At 35.8% G+C, this 17,461-nt stretch overlaps 1 protein-coding gene and 1 long non-coding RNA gene across 8 annotated transcripts; one reads left to right on the top strand and one right to left on the bottom strand.

The window, feature by feature from the left end:
* Positions 1–1,143: 1,143 nt before the first annotated feature.
* Positions 1,144–3,474, top strand: LOC127137887 (uncharacterized). 7 transcript variants are annotated; one of them, XR_007808723.1, is made up of 4 exons: positions 1,151–1,547; positions 2,422–2,602; positions 2,807–2,855; positions 2,968–3,474. It is a non-coding gene; the product is annotated as an uncharacterized LOC127137887 (long non-coding RNA). The 7 variants fall into 7 exon arrangements; XR_007808722.1 differs by having other exon boundaries at positions 2,798–2,855; XR_007808721.1 differs by having other exon boundaries at positions 1,149–2,602.
* A 1,882-nt stretch (positions 3,475–5,356) lies between these two features.
* LOC127137876 (eukaryotic initiation factor 4A-3) lies at positions 5,357–9,493 on the bottom strand. Its single transcript, XM_051064294.1, has 8 exons — positions 9,052–9,493; positions 8,017–8,257; positions 7,837–7,917; positions 7,002–7,109; positions 6,801–6,920; positions 6,488–6,655; positions 5,915–6,001; positions 5,357–5,737 (listed from the first exon to the last, which is right to left on the bottom strand). Exons 1-8 carry the CDS (start codon positions 9,351–9,353, stop codon positions 5,624–5,626), a joined length of 1,221 nt encoding a protein of 406 aa, XP_050920251.1. The 5' UTR covers positions 9,354–9,493; the 3' UTR covers positions 5,357–5,623.
* Between the last annotated feature and the right edge of the window lie 7,968 nt (positions 9,494–17,461).

Here is a 17,461-nt window from a genome sequence, read left to right as displayed (position 1 = left end):
GAATTTTATTTGGAAAACAACTTGACATTGGATCAAGTACCTTTTGTTTCTTTTGAAATGTTTTATTTTATCGTTTGTTTTTATCTTTTTAGTTAGCATGCATGGTGAACTAATAAAAGAATAAACCTAGACTATTACACTTTCAGGGGGTGAGGGGACATGTGATCCATATGGGGGGATGGAAGCAATACAACATAAATGGGAAATGGAAAGAAATTAGACAAAATACAAATCATGTATCATGCCTAAAACATACAAGTGGCATGGTACTTACTACACACAATACAAGTCAACTGAATGAATTAAAGGCATTGATAATTTGGAATGTACTTGGATCTCAATGTGCACATGCGGACACAAACATGAACCAAAGCGGGGTATTATGCATTAACAATGGACATTAAATGCTAAAACAAATGAACCATAAAATGATAAGGTGATGATGAAATTATGGTGAAACGATAAAATGATCATGGTGAAAATAATGGACATACAAGCATATCCCATTAAATTGAATTATCATTTTCAATTTAATCATTAACCACAATCAAAGAAATTGAAATGAAATGGAATTAAACCTGACATATGGAATTAACATGGAATTAAAATGTAAACAGATCAAATTAAATCCTAAACATGGCAAGTTAATTGAATTGAAAAAGCCAATAATTAATCAAAACAAATCAAAAGTTAACATTGAATCAAGTATTTTTTTAGGGATTTTTCCAAAAGGATTATCAAGTCAATTAAACCTAAACAAACTAATTTCTACATCAAAATTAACTAACAACTAACATGCATTTTATTGTTTCTAAACATGGTAAAAAATGATTAAAGTCAATATGATAAAATCAATTAGCTAGAAATTAAAAGATCATGAAGAAATTATGAAGAAAATAACAAGAAAAAATGGGCCAGGGGGTGCCAATCTGGAATATGGTGCAAATAGATCCAGGCGCATGGGCCTGAGCTGCCACAAGCCCAATCAAAACTCAGTACAGCTTGGGGGTACAGGGAAGCTAATTGGGTGATGGTGATAGTAAGATGTGCTAAGCCCACTGAGATGGCCCAGAATCAACCAAGGCAATGAGTTTCGGCATGTGGAAATTGAAATTGATTCAGCAATAACACGTGGGAATTGGTCAATGGCTCAGATTGAATTTAAATAAACATTTAAAACACGCGCCAGTTCAAGGAGACACCCCGATCACCACCTCAGCTTCTCACTGCCATGGACCACCACGCCGGGAATCGCTTCTGGTGGAGGTGTCCACCAGAAAACTAAAACAAACACAACACCATGACCGTCTTGGACCCCCCATCATGAATCTGCCACTGATTTTCCTTAATTTTATGTCTAAGGTCCAAACCGATACCAAAACTCCAAGAACCATTAAATTTTAAATACAAGGATTCAAAGCCCCCGGGGTTGGGGCTTTGACTCCCTTCCTCAAGCTCTACATCTCGGTATCAATGATTGAAGAAAAGAAGGATGAAAAAGAAACTCATCGTGCCAGAGATTTCGAAGGTGACGACGACGAATTCAGGTGAATACTCAAATTTTCCCCTCTTTATCGTACTCGTCCAACTCTCTTCGTTCCTTTGTGCTTCTTTGATTTTGTTTTGAATGCGAGTGTGAATCAAGTGATGTGAGGTTCTGATGTTGAGGGGAGTGATGAGAATGTGAGGGCTTGATGATGCTTCTCTGGTTCGGAATGATGAAGGTGGTTCTTCTGTGAGGGTGAATGATGAATAGTGATTACAGAGCTTTTGTGAATGTGAAAAGTTGATTCGAAACTAGAAGATGATTCTGTTATGGTGGTGAATGATTGGAGTGTATTTCGAGAGGATGAGGGTGAATGAATGTGAAATGATTGAGAAGTGGTTAAGAATGACTGTGTAATGATTGGGTGAAGGATGAAAGAATGATTGGCCAGTTCTGTAATGATTGGATGTTATTATTTATAGGTCGGTTATAGCATAGGGATTGGGAAAGTGCAGTTAGGATTCAGTTGGAATTTTGAGGTTGAGTTGTAACTGACTTTGTGGTTCCTAATGAAGGTAGTTGGTATTGAAATATTAGTTAGGATTGGACTGGTACAATTGGACTTAGTTAGTCATGAGCTGGAACTAGCTTTACTGAAATGATTCAATTGGGTGAGATCTATTAAATGGTCCTTTGATTCTGGAACTGATATGTTAGCTCAGTTCAATGTCCATTATATAGAGACAATGTTCAATTAAGTTCAGTTAATTGGTGAGGTAAGTTGTTGAGAGTTAGATGTTAACTCGGTGGCTGTTAGAGCTTGAGAGAAATAAATTTGGTTGGGTGCTTATGTGATGATTGCTGCTCGATTTTGAATGCCTTTCCATTGCTTTTTCTCGATTGTTATTGATGTTTTAATATTTTATTTTCATTAGTTGTAGGCTTGTTGGATTATGGATTATGCAGGATTTGATGTTGACCATGCAGTATGACATTTGGCTGCAGCAGAATTGTGGTTGTTACAGGTGTTTGTATTGGCATTGCAGCATGACATGACTCACCTTGCAATTGTTCCCGAGTTTCTGCAGTAGGTTTTGATGTGGATCATGATGCCAGGTATGGTTCAATTGGTTTTGGTCAAGGTTTTATTGGAATCCTAATGCAAGTTTGATGCATCTGGTTGCGTTGTGCCTTGCATGTTGTTATGGATTTTGATGTACATGTATGATCACATGGACTGGCTCGAGCATGCATTGCAATAGATGTTTTGCAGGTCTATTCATTTGCCTTAATCCTGACTCTGCAGCTTAGCATTTGCAGGGTTCTTGGCTTGGTGTTCTTCAGTTGTGGCTATGGTCTGAAGTGGCAGGTATGATGTGCCTGGTATGCATTCAGTTTCAAGTCTTATTATTCAGACTTATGGTCTGCAACATGTTCTGACTTGTGCCTCCATGTATGCATTTGGCCTTGAAATACTGCAGGGTGATGTTTGCTTCTGGTTTGGCATGCTTTTGTTGCAGGATTTTTGCAAGGTGAAGTGCTTGGTCCAATGCAGAATGGTATTGGCCTATGGTGTAACATGACCATGTGGGTGCTGCAAGTTTTCATCTTGGTCCTGTTTATTTTATGAAGTGATCCTGACCTAGGATTCCGTTGCATCTAGGGGTTCATCCATGTCTTTAGCAATGGTTATGCACATGAAATGGTTGGACAGGGCAACATGACATCCAAATTGGATTTTTGAAGCATTATGTCTAAATGGCAAGCCAAAGGACCATGGTGGATCTTGAATAATTAGGAAAGAAGTTTAGGGTTTTAGGATGGGGAATTTAGGGTTTTAGGGGCTTAGGGTGACTTTGGTCAAAGTTGACCAAAAAGTCAATTGTTGACCAAAGTCAACACTTGGTCAAATATCAATTTTGTTGTATTTTCATGTATAGACATTTATGATTATGAAATGAATGGCATTGGTATATTTTTGAATGAAATGGGTTGTTTTTTAATTGATGTTATACATGAACATGATACTTGAATGAACTTGAATTTGCCATGATGAATTGAACATGTATGACTTGAATTAACTATGGTCAGGACTTAAATATGAATTGAAATGGAAGAGGATGCAAGGTATTAAAATGGATGACCACCTTAACATGACCATGACTTGAATTAGAATAATGAACATAATAACATGAATCAATCAATGGACAATGACTATGAATGAACCAAAAACCCCACAAATGAAAAATGAAAGGATGGCACAAGAACATTTGAATGAAACATGAAAGAATCGCACAAAATGGCTATGACCAAACACCAAGCAGTGATAATGGCATGAAGTTGCATTGACTAGATGAAATGGGCCTCAAACAAAGCAAGACCTTAGGCTAGTCATGAGGATAACCAGATGAAATGGGCTTAGACAAGCCATGAACTAGGCATTAGGTATGAGGATGACCCAGATGAAAGACCAACGATGGAAGTTGATAAAGATAGTGGGATCAAGAACTTGACCTCAAACCAATGGACATAGACAAACACAAGGTGCATCAATGGCATGAAGGAGAATCAGATTGAATTAGGGTTATGGGCCCACACAAAGGGCCATGGAACAAAACTAGGGTTTGTGGAAGCCCTGATCAATTGAGGATCCCCAAATTAGGGTTTTGCTTCATCAAGAAGTCACACTTGAATCACCAATGATGAGCACAATGCACAAGCATTAAGAGTTATCCTCATATTAGGGTTTGATTGTTGAACCACCTCAAGTTGCAGAGAAACCCTAGTTTCCACTAGGTGCAAGCACAAAGCTTGGAATCCATGATACTTATCCTCTTGTATTAGACCATGGTTATGCAAATGAAATGAATGACCACAAGGATATGCACATGGGGGTTAGTGACCTAGATGATCATTATGAAGGGTAGGGTGAATTTTGGGGTATGACAACAACTTGTCGAAGCATGCAGACGAAGAATGTAGCTGTCGAAGGAATCGGCAGAGTCGAAATGAACTAACTTAGCTTAGCTTTAGTTGAGTTAGTTATTTTTTGATTACTTTGAGTGCAAGTAATCTCATCTATAAATAGATAGGATCTTTATTTCATTAGAACTAAGTTTTGATAACAAACTTTATAGTTGTATTGTGTAATTTCATAAATCACAGTTGTGATTAAGACACATTGTATCAAATACTTAGAGTGTCGTTTGCATATTAATGCATTCATCTTCTTCCTCCATAATTTTTTTCTCTCACTTTCAATTGTTTTATTTTTTTTTCTTTCAATTGAGTAAAGGGTGATCTCTCACTTTTAATTGTTTTATTTTGTTTCTTTCAATTCTCCAAGTAGTGTAGAATATCTTGCAACCAATGAGTGATTGTTTCACCTGAGTAAAGGGTGATCAATCAAAAAGATTGGTTTTTATTCTTTAAGATTGAATCGATTAACTAAAAGATTGGAGTTTTTCCAACAAATTATTATAGTTGGACACAATAAATAAAGGGTTTTGCGTCGTCATGATTTTTGTGCACGTAATGTATATTGATGAGTTGTTGAAGATGATCCAACCATGTTGAATTTGAATTATTTAAGTGTTTATGTTAAACATTTGTTTGGTTCTAGAATCAGAATCTCCAAAATACACTCAAAATTTAAAATCCGAGCAGAAAAACTGAAATTTTAAAAGGCAGGACTGAGACGAATTTCACAAACAAGGCAGAATACAACCAAGATATATGAATATCAGACATAAATTAGCAAACTAAACCTTAGTGGGGTGGGGTATTCTTAAATCCCACTTGTCATAATCAAGAATAAAACTAAATATATATGAATATCAGACATAAATTAGCAAACTAATCAACCAAGTCAAAAACATCACGTGTCATTTGAGTCATAAAAAAATTAGACATTCAACATTGAATGTAAGATGATGGACAGCATTGCAAAACAATTTACAGATTGAACTCAACCATATCAGCCAAGAAAATAATTATGTATATGGTACAATCACACAGTTAAAATTCTATTAGACAAATTGAAAAGTCTTCAGAAGATCTTGAAAGTATCAAAACAAAACCACATTTAAACGCTAATTCCTATCACAACCCACTCCACCCTGCAAACTGCATGCCCTTTTATATAAGATCACCAATATTCATTGGCATCTCATCAATCTGGGTACTATAATACTGCTCAATATCTCTCAAGATCTTGATATCGTCGCTTTTAACAAAATTTATTGCAACACCCTGCAAAACCAATTATGTCACATATTGAACAAAGAGCAAGGAACCAAATCAGAGCATGGGAAAACTACTAGAAGACATGGAAATTTTTAATATAGTAAAACAGTTTCCGATATGAAAATCAGACTAGCTACTTGAGTCAAGAAACATTAATTCAACTAATTTAAACATTCACAATACCTTTCGTCCAAAACGTCCAGACCGACCAATCCGATGAATGTACAGCTCTCGATTATTTGGAAGGTCATAATTAATAACTAGAGAAACCTGATCAAAGAAGCAATTGCATGATAAGTGTCAACAATTCATAAGAATTAATGCAGGAATGTCTCAATAATTTTATTTGTTACTAGTCAAATGGATGATAAGAAATTTTCATTTGTTTGCATTACTTGAGAAGAAAAACATGTTAATATAGCTTAGTGGAAAAATTGGGTGTATATATTTCAACCTAATAAAAAAACTAGTTTATATAACTTTTGACCTGACTAGATATTTGACTAAGAAATTAATTTTAATTCAAATAATCAAACATCTTGATTTTTACTACATCAAACAGCAGTTGACAGGAGGCAATATCAACTGACACCCTTCATCGTGAATCCAAACACATAAAGAAACAAGAACACACAAACTACGCAATAGAAACAAAGGCATACCACATACTTAGGCAACATGAAGTCATCATATATTAGAGGCACAAATAATAATTATTATTATTATTATAGAACACAGACTGGTCAAATGACTTGCCTGTTGTACATCAAGGCCACGAGCCCAAACATCAGTTGTTATCAATACTCGGGTTGTTCCAGCACGAAATTCTCCCATAATTGCATCTCTTTCTTTTTGAGGCATGTCACCGTGCATTGATGAGACAGTGAAATTATTGTTACGCATTTTTTCAGTTAACCAGTCCACCTGTTCCAAAAGTATATTATTATTAACAATACTACTTATAATGATAATATAGAAATTGTTAACTGATCACTATGGGCGAAAACAGAGTACAAAATCCACCAATCCACCATACTGATCCTACGAAACTTTGATAATTTTCTTTTACCTTTCGCTTGGTGTTACAGAATATAACAGCTTGAGTGATGGTGAGAGTATCATAAAGATCACACAGAGTATCAAACTTCCAATCCTCCTTTTCAACCGCAACAAAAAATTGCTTGATGCCCTGTAATTAGAGGGAAGGGTTATTGCATCAATATCCAGGTAAATATCAGAAAGCATGAGGACAACGAAAGCAATTGCGTACCTCCAATGTCAATTCATCACGTTTGACAAGGATCCTCACTGGATCTGTCATAAACTTGTTTGTCATCTCCAGAATTTCATGAGGTAGCGTAGCAGAAATCAAGCAAACCTACACATTAAAAACTAAACAACTCAGAGACTACATAAGTTTGGGAAGAAAACAGACAAGAATATTTCACAAGTTTAAAACAAGAGCAAAACCAACATCACACCACTAACTACGACCAAGGACGCTAAAGATGCATCCAATTAAGTTATAAAAAGAGATAAAATTTCAGATAATTTGGCCAAAATAAGTTTTAAATTAAAATAAAGACGAGATTTATATAAACTGTATCAGAATCTTATCACTGAGGTACTTCATTTAAGAACAAAAAATGAAAACTGCTAGCAGCTTATATTATGAAATTATGAAAGCACTAACTTAATTCTTTCATATGATGTAAATCCAATTACCAAACAGAACACTGCACACCTCTCATATCCCTACTTAAAATAGCGCTATTTGCCTGAATAAAATTGGTATGTCTAAAATTCAACCAGTATTATTCTGTCTCATATGATGTAAATCCAATTATCAAACAGGAGCACTGCACACCTCTAATATCCCTTACTTAGTAGTGCGATTTGCCTGAATTAAAATTGGTATGTCTAAAATCCAATAGATATTTATTCATTGTCATTGTCAAACCTTATACAATAGTTAAGTCTACTTACAAAAATCTAACTAGCCAGTGGACCTTAGTTTTTTTAATTTAAGCATATATTAAGATTTCAGATTGCAGAAATTCCACTCCAAACATTGAGAAAGATGAGGGCATCAGAGTAAGGAGAACCTGAAGATCGGGTGGGAGATATCTATACACATCATAAATTTGATCTTTAAATCCTCTGCTCAACATTTCATCAGACTCATCCTGTAAACGAAAAGAAAAATATAAGATAATGCTTAACACATGACGATAAAAAAGAAGAAAAGTACAATCAAGCATTGGCAAGTAGAAGCAATTAATTACCAGAACTAGTAACTTGATAGCTCTTGTACGCAATGTTCTCCTTTTTATCATGTCACAGACTCGCCCAGGAGTTCCAGACACCACGTGAACTCCATGCTCAAGTTTCCTAATATCTTCTCCCACACTTTTGCCTCCAATGCAAGCATGTGCTTGTATATTAATATGATCTCCAATAGCCAATATAACTTTTTCAGTCTGTGTGGCCAATTCTCTTGTTGGAGACACAATTAAAGCTTGCACTCTGTTCAGAAATTGTAAAATTCGGCTCACAAATTAATAAACTGATGTACTTTGTTCTTAGTAAACCACAAATCTTCAAGATTATGAATATATTGAAAGATTTTAAAAAATGTCAGGATGGAAAGACCAGAAACATCAAATTTCCATTTACAAACTAACAGAACTACATCAGAAGATTGATAGTGGGCATATACAGCAATGAACAGTAATCATTATATCAAGTTCCCTCTAAAAAATTATCATTATTTCCTACAATATTCACTTTAAATTATTAAAAATAATAATAATAAAAATATTTAAAAAAACGATTATCTCTAAAGCAAGCAACTTAATAACCATTCATTAACAAACCAAAGGTGGGTATTAATATGCACTAATTACAAATCATCAATTTCTTCACTTTGCTCTCTACTCTAGCCAAATTCAAAATCACACCCTTTAAAACACCCCACACAAAACATGTCAAATCATTTAGGGGATAACGCCCCTCTTTAAGCTTTCCCATGTTTCTAGATTTTATTCAAATTCACATTATCCAATATCACACAAACATCAATCAAAATTCAAAAAAAAATAAAAATCAACCTTTAATTACCTTGAAAAAAACTCCTACATCAAAAACCCTAATTGATAAATCCAAAATCTCTTCCAAAAACACCCGTAATTACCCAGGAAAAAAAAACCCTAATCAATAAATTCAACCTCAAACTACTCTAAACTGATATTGTATCTTCCAATTGCTTATCCAAACAAATCAACACAACAAAAACAGTAAACAAGACGAAAGAAACTCACTCTCTGACGGATGTATCAACAACCTGGCAAACAGTAAGCGCAATCATGGACGTCTTTCCGGTTCCAGATTGAGCTTGAGCAATAACATCACGTCCCTGAATGATAGGCGCAACGGCACGCTGTTGAATCGCCGATGGTTTCTCGAAACCGTATGCGTAGATTCCACGCAGCAAATCTTCTTTTATCCCCATCCCTTCGAAGGTCGCAATCGCCTTCACACCTTCCGTCGTCTCAAAGTCCATATCCTCATTGGAGATAACCGTTCGCCGACGATTTGCCGGCACCACAGAAGTTGTCGCCATCGCCGCCGAGCTGTATTTGGTTGATGAGAGGAGATAGAAAGGGGAAAGTTGGGTTTTTGATTTTTGAGAGACTCGTTTTTTTTCCCGAACCCTAGAAAGTAAAATAGGATACAGCTTATGTGGGGAGCAAATAATAATATTTGCTAATTGATTTATACTATGGTCCTAACTCAAAAACTAAATCAAATCTATCATGCTAGAAACTTTGTAATATTACTAAGATTTGGTTTTTTCTTCAAATTTTATCTTTACTTTATAAATATTTATATACCATTATTTACTAGTAGTATATATATATTTATTTACTAGTAATATATATTTATATCAAATCTATCCTGCTAGTAACTTGTATATTACTAAGATTTGGTTTTTTCTTCAAATTTTATCTTTATTTTATAAATATTTATATACCATTATTTACTAGTGATATATATATATATATATATATATATATATATATATATATATATATATATATATATATATATATATATATATATATATATATATATATATATATTTATTTATTTATTTATTTATTTATTTATATATATATTTATATACCATTCTTCAAATCTATTATTGTATATTACTAGTAATATATATATATATATATATATATATATATATATATATATATATATATATATATATATATATATATATATGCGCTCGCATAAAGAATATAGAAATTTAGAATAAATAATATAGGAATTTAGAAAAAAAAATATTTTAAATGATGATTGTCTTTTAAATATTGATATTACTAATTAGGTTGTATTACTTTTCAACAGATTAACAAATAGATCGAAGTAAAAAATCTAATTGGTTCCAACTATTCGAATAAAATTAATAATCACATATTTCACTCATATGCAAGTGTGTTTTTCTAGATTGATGAGTTGTTAGATCGGTTTAGACTGTACCTCTTTCTCATATTCTTCGTGAAGCAAATGGTTTTATTGATTTTTTAGCTAAGGAGAAAATCTACGTTGGTGTTGATTTTTTGTTGGTAGTCCTCCCTTCTTTCAGGGTTGAGATCACTGGTTCTCTTATAGTGTATTTGGATGGAGCATTTTAATGAGAAAAAGTAATTTTTTTAAGGAATTCAAAATGATTTGACCAAAATCTCTTGTTTGGATAAATAAATGAGAGAATTGTTAAAACGATATAATTTTCTTAGATTTTTTCAATGACCAATTTAGAGAAATTTATAATTCCACCTCAAATGACAAAATTTTGAATTCCCACACTCTCTCTTCTCATGATGTGCGTCTTATGAGTTTCACGTTCTCCTTTCACATGTTTTTCTCTCTCGCGAGATCGACTCTCACTCTCAAAAGAATCAATCTCTCACAAAATTGATCTCTCTCATTCTCACATAATCGATCTCTCATGAAATCGATATTTTATCCTATTCTCTCTCACATAATCGATCTCAGGTATTTTTATTCCTTTTCCATCTTTCTTTTGCATCTGGTTCATTCTCGTTTTTGCATCGCCTCTTCTAATCTGTGTGTTTTTATTTCCTCAAATTGACCGAACTTCGTGATTTATCATTGTGTTGTGTTTATCTTCTTAATCTAGTATTGGATTTACGAATGTTGGTTCTGTTGGAGATTAATCTTTAGCTATGTCTAAGAAGATCCTAGTTCCATTTAGGTTAATGTTTTGTGTGGTGTTTATTTCTATGTTCCTTCGGAAGATATGTTGTTTTGATTTCTAAACTATGATTTATGTTTATCCTTGTGATGTTCTTTACGTTAAATTCTTGGAATGTGAGATTATTTTTTTTCCCAAATCCTGAGTGTGGATGATATCTGTCATATGAGCACATTGTGCTTCATTAAACTCATATGGTTGATTGTTAATAGCTTCTGGTTGGTCCTGTCTAATGACACATGTTTGCATATTTGGTATTGTTTAGTGTGATATTTTCTGCACAATTGTGTCTATCTGCTGATTATCTTGTGTTGATTCTTCATCAGTGATTATTTTTGTTATGTCATGATGTTGTTCTTGAAGTTGTTATGATTGGGTATCTGTTATGATTTGTCTTGTTTTTCTAAAAATTGTAATAATTCTAATACCTGTAATGAAATAAAACCTCTCTAACTAGGAGCTAGTGTGAGCTGATAATAGCTAAGACATATTTTCCATATATTTGTAGTGTGGTTTGGGAGTTATTCATTAGAGATGTTATGAAAGTAAGTCGATATTATTTGAAGTTTCACGATTGTAATCTAGATGGCCTTGAGGAAAATAAATGGAAATAGTATGAGGTAAGTTTGAAATTTCTTTTACAACTTCTAACCCTTTTAGGTATCTATAGTTGTAGTAATTTTTTAAAATTGTTTTTAGAATTCAATTGGAGCATCTGATGGGACACATATTCCATCAACAGTTGCTAAAAAAGATATGCCTAGATACAGTAATATAAAGGGTGACATATCTACAAATGTGTTAGGAGTTTGTGGTCCAGATTTAAGGTTCATCTATGTGTTATATGGGTGGGAAGGGTCTGCAGGAGATTGTCAAGTATTACGAGATGTTTTACATCGTCAAAATTGTCTCCGAATTCCAAACGGTAATAGATTGACATTTTATTTATTTATGTGAGGGCAAGAGTGTCGCATCCTGCGAAAAATCAACCGGCGAGGCTCGAATAAAAACACACACAGAGCCGCCACTGCGCGTTATTTATCCCAAGATAGGGAAAGGAAACGCTCAGAGAAACCTGGAAAGGAAATGGTCTCGCGACCAGAGAGAAAGGGTAAGGGAGTCGGTTACGCAAGGGGAAGGTATTAGCACCCCTCACGTCCGTCGTACTCGACGGGATCCACGTTCTAAAATAAAGAATAGGTTGCTAAAACATCACACACACACACAGGGAACGCAGGTGGGGTTAAGAGAAGGGAGCTCGATAGGACATCGCGTCCTATGCCTACATATCTCATCTGGACATGAGAATCAGAGCCACTGTAGTTCGGCTTACGCACGCCAAACAACACAAAACAACACAAACAAGCAAGGGTGGCAAACATGGAGCCCGACAACCACTGGATGGAATTACGTCAACATCCGAACCAAAACACACACAAAACGGCAAACGGGGAGCCCGACTGCCAATCACTGGACTTACGTCGGCATCCGAACCAAAACACACAATCAGATAACAAGTTAACGCACGCAAAAAAGAAAAAGGTTGCCCGGAGTGGTCTCGCACGACCACCTGCCTACATACCTCGTCTGGAACGAGGATCAGGGCGATGTAGTTCCCCTGAAAGGGACTGAATTGCTAGCCAGAAACCAGGGAAAGACACACTACTAGGGAGCTGGACTCGAGCCTAGTGTTGTCATGCATCGTTTACCCTAAGTTCGGTTTTCTATCCTACTTGCATAAGCAAACTACTCCTATCCAGGAAAGAAGCAAGCACACAAGCATACAGAATAATTCAAGCATACATCCAATGAGAACAAGCATCTCAAACAGATATCCACATAGCACGCACTATAACCAAACAAGTGGCTCACACAATAGGTTTGACTGCCTCAGCAAGTCGTCTGTACGGGCTGTGTTTGCTCTTAACCTTGCCATTACGAGGCTAAGGTGAAGCAGATGAAAGGATGAAGTGAGGATCAGACCTCACAGCTCTTATCCCTAACCAGGGAGAGCTTCTGACAAATGAGCATGGGTCCAGAATGGGGGAACCCTTCTATACTCAGAGACTCTGACACAACGTGCACTGCACGGATCTTGGGCTTGTAATCTCAATGCTACAACCATGTAATGGGAGCAAGGAGAAGACTCACATAATAGTGGGGGGTAGACTGCATACCCCTACCTTCCACCAATTGCCTTATTTAAAGGACTTTCACCTGCTTGGCACGAAAAATAAACAACCACAATCATTGCCTCTTAAGGAGGACTTCAGACATTTGCCCGGCCCGGTAACAGCCGGGTCTCCCAGACTACATGAAGTCAAGAGGACCTACCTCAAGCGGTTTACACAACCGAGCAGCGGCTACCAAGCAAGTTCTTAAAAGAACTAGAGCGACTAAAGGTACCTGTACAAAAGCTAACCAGTTAATAACTCAGACAACCAATCAGAAAACAACAAGTTAATCAGTCAAACTATGCAAGCCAAGGCACACAAAGGCAAGCTATGAGCTCAAGCCCAAGCTTCACAACCTACAAAACAATGTTATGTTAGTGTACAAACATCAAACAACATCATTTCAATCAACTTGGATCATTCTCCATGAGCCTTATGCTATTCATCTTGAAAAATCAAGCAAATATTAGCAACAAGACCACTAGGCCAAGCCTAGGGTCCAAAAGCAAGAAAAATTCCTAAACAGCAAGGTATCTCTAACCAAACTCAAATTAATGCAAATAGAAAACCAACACAATTGGTCTCATGTCCATATCATTCATCATGTTCAATTTATGCACAAAACAATCCAAACTAGTTCAAATGGAGCACAAAACATCCAAACAGAACTATTGCATCCAATTCCATATCAAAACAAATCCAAAAATCCTCAAATAATTTACACCTAAACAGGACCTAATCCAGGTATGGCACACCAAATTTCAGCTTAATTGGGCAAAGGGAACCATGTCAATGAAAATCAACAAAAACAGACACAATTACATGCTCCAAATCACAACATCAACATATGCATTCACTTCAAAAATTCACAAGTCAATGAAAACAGTAAAGAAATGAGTGAGACCAAAACAGGGATGTCATACAATGTGTCTATAACATTCCTACCAAATTTCATGATCATTCAATACCATATGAGCATTTCACAAAAGATCTACCAACATATGTCACATGAGCTTGCACATTTGACCAACAGAGATGAAAAATAGCAATCAAATTGAAAATGCCACATAAAATTCCACAAAAATTCACATAGCATCTTAACATGTTAATGAACATCCATGCAAAATTTCACATCATTCTAACAAGCCTAGGTCATTCAAATAAATCCAGCAAATTGACATAAATGAGGTGTGACACCAATTGTCACACCTAAGTTCCAAAATTCATAACTCAATCACCAGGAATCAAAAATTCACAAAATGTACATGTAAATCATCATCAACCAGTCTATAATTACCACAAAAATTTTCAAGAATTTCTTTTATACTATGAGCATTTCACAATCAAAATGGTAGAATGTATCAAAATGTAGCACATGTGAAACAAACCTAGGTCAAACACAATTTCTACCATGCACAACTTCAACCAATAGGTCAAAAAAATTCTACAGTCAACAAGGAAGTCAACACAAAAATTCCTACATTTTTCTGATTTTTTATTGATTTTTTATGAATTTTCTAAGGTGTTAATGATTTTTTTTAAGAATTTTTTAGAATTATTATAATTAATTAAATGCTCCAATGGCAGAGTTGTAAATAGTGGAGCGTGGGGGCGGTAAACGTGTTATTCAAAAATTCAAACGCAATTTTGGATCAAACACTCAAATATTCCCAGAAATCCATCGTCTTCCCCAGAACTCCTCAAGAACGCGTGAATCTCAAACCATCACCAAAATGGACAAGTGGATATCCGTTGGACTCGTCTCACTACGCACAATCCAAATATCAACCTAATTTAACCTAACTATTCCTAAATCTTCTGAATCGATCAACTTAGGGTTTTGGTTCGAAACTTAAATTCCAGATTGCATGAGCCACAGTTCACCATTCCTAAAACTACAAACATCACCATGACCTACATGAAACGCACTACACAAAGCACATGCCAATCGAACAAATCGTGACATTCGAAAATTTGACATACCTGATGTGCAGTGGCTGTTCGTGTGGCCTTTGCGCTCAATTTAGTGAAATAGATGGAGTAGAGGCTCGTGGCAGTGAGATGCAAAGCTTAGATCCAATTGGTTTCACTCCTAGTGCATGAAAACTCGATTTGCCATTGATGGAGCTTGTATGTGCAGTCACGATCCACAGCTTCTTGCCTTCCAAACTTCACAAACAGTTGATGAGGATGATGAAAGGAGATTGATGCAAAAAGAAATTCGAAGATTGATCAAGATTTGGAGAAGTTTTATGAATTTTTAGGTTTTGTGTTCTTGAAGGAATTTGAGAGAATGAAGAGTTTTCAGATCTGGTTTTGGGATGTGTGATTTTCTGTTATGATTAGATGATGATTATGAATATATATGATTGCTTAATCACCACTTAACCATGTTTAATTAACCAAATGGAATGATTAGTGAAAATGGTTAATTTTCAAGTTAGGGACAAAATGGTACTTTCACATATAAGCCAATGCCAGCTCATTGACAGCTCACACACTCTCAAAATGACATGTGTGAGCTGTTGCAACTTGTTTCACTCTCATTGGATGCATATTTTGGAAATTCCACATGTGATGGCATTTTGTCCATTTTTGCAAGTTCATTTTACAAGCCAATTTCCAAACCACAAGGCCTAGTCATGTTATGATGATTCCAACAACTTTCAAATACCATTTATGAGGTGTTGCAAAAATCCCCACTCAAAAATTCCAATTATTTCACAAGTTGGACAATTTTGCCCTTGGTCCATTTTAACTGTCCAGTTGAAAATTGACTTTTTGCATTGACCACTTTTGAGAAAATCCAATTATGCACCATGAAAGTACATGTCAAATGGAGTTTGTGCATATAAAGAACTTGCAATTTGGACACTCCATGTGGAAGTTATGGCCTCCTGATTATGGGTCATTTTTGAAATTCACTAGACCATAACTTGACAACCATACATGGGATTTTCAAGCTCTTGGACATTTCGGAAAGGTGAGAACAAGATCTACAACTTTCATGTTGAACAAGTTTTCATTTGAAGCTTCCTTGGATACGTGGTCTTGAGGCCAAAAACTTTCCATTTTTGGAAACTTCTATTACAAGTCACTTTCTATTTTTGGCAGTTTTTGTCCTGACTTGATTTTCTTCATCCTTAAGCTTTGCAATGTCATTTAACACTTGTTTCAACATGAATGAAGTATATCCAACTCATTTCCACCTCCAAATCCATCAGATCATGTACAGTCGACCACAGTTGACTCTTCCAACTGACAGATGAAATTGGCAATGCATAGATCAAATTGAGCTCCAATCGTCAACTGAAATGGCTCAAGGGTGAAACCCTAGCCTCAATAAGCACAAAATAATCACATAATGAACCCCATATCCATCATAAACCTCATCTCCTGATTATGCCCTGATTGGCCCAATACAACTGATTAGGGTTGACCAGTGGTCAAAACCCTAATCTCAAGGAATGCGCTTCAACACTTGCTGATGACAAACCATGATGATGATGATGTATCATTGCAATCAAGATGAAGACCAACATCCATTGAGAATCATGAAACCCTAATTCACAGTCCAATCCTCAGATGGCCCATGATCAGTCAATAAACCCTAGGCTGCACTTTGACTTCCTCATCCTCTGACCAAGACTTGGGAAGATAGCTTGCACAATGTAACCACATGATATGCAATGCCTAATGACCTAAAATGATATGTACAATGTTAATGCTAGTCCCAAGAGAGGAGGGCAAATTTTGAGGTGTTACAGCTGCCCCTATTCAATCCACTGTGAACCTGTCGATACGAAATAGCCTCGGCTTTCGGATGATCAGGATGAAGAGTGATTGAATACCAAGAACAGACGAACAATTTGCACTCTGATGGGATATAATTAACAGCGCCTGTCAGAATCGGCGAAGAAACAAACTCGAAAAACGTCGACCTGGATACCAAAATAAATGGTAACGCAGGGATAACCATGGTCTGAACACCACACATCCACGCGGGATTATCACTCTCTCCTTTTTAAGCTTTTCTTGAACCCCGAAATTTTCTCTATTTTTCATTTTCTTGGCCTGAACACCACTTTGGTCTGAACACCTCTTCGGTCTGGATACCACTTCGGTCTGGATACCACTTCGGTCTGGATTGCCGCAAGCTGCATCGATCTAATCATCGTGAGCTTCTTCGATCTGGAAATCGGAACTGGCCGGAGTGCCACAAGTTCTTCGTCCTGACTGTTGAGAACCTCTTCGATCTGGAAATCGGAAACT

The sequence above is a fragment of the Lathyrus oleraceus genome, chromosome 1 (genome assembly GCF_024323335.1).
Source record: "Lathyrus oleraceus cultivar Zhongwan6 chromosome 1, CAAS_Psat_ZW6_1.0, whole genome shotgun sequence".
In the NCBI taxonomy this organism is placed as follows: Eukaryota; Viridiplantae; Streptophyta; class Magnoliopsida; order Fabales; family Fabaceae; genus Lathyrus; species Lathyrus oleraceus.
Note: the sequence above shows the minus strand (reverse complement) of the source record. Positions and strands in the feature narration are given on the sequence as shown.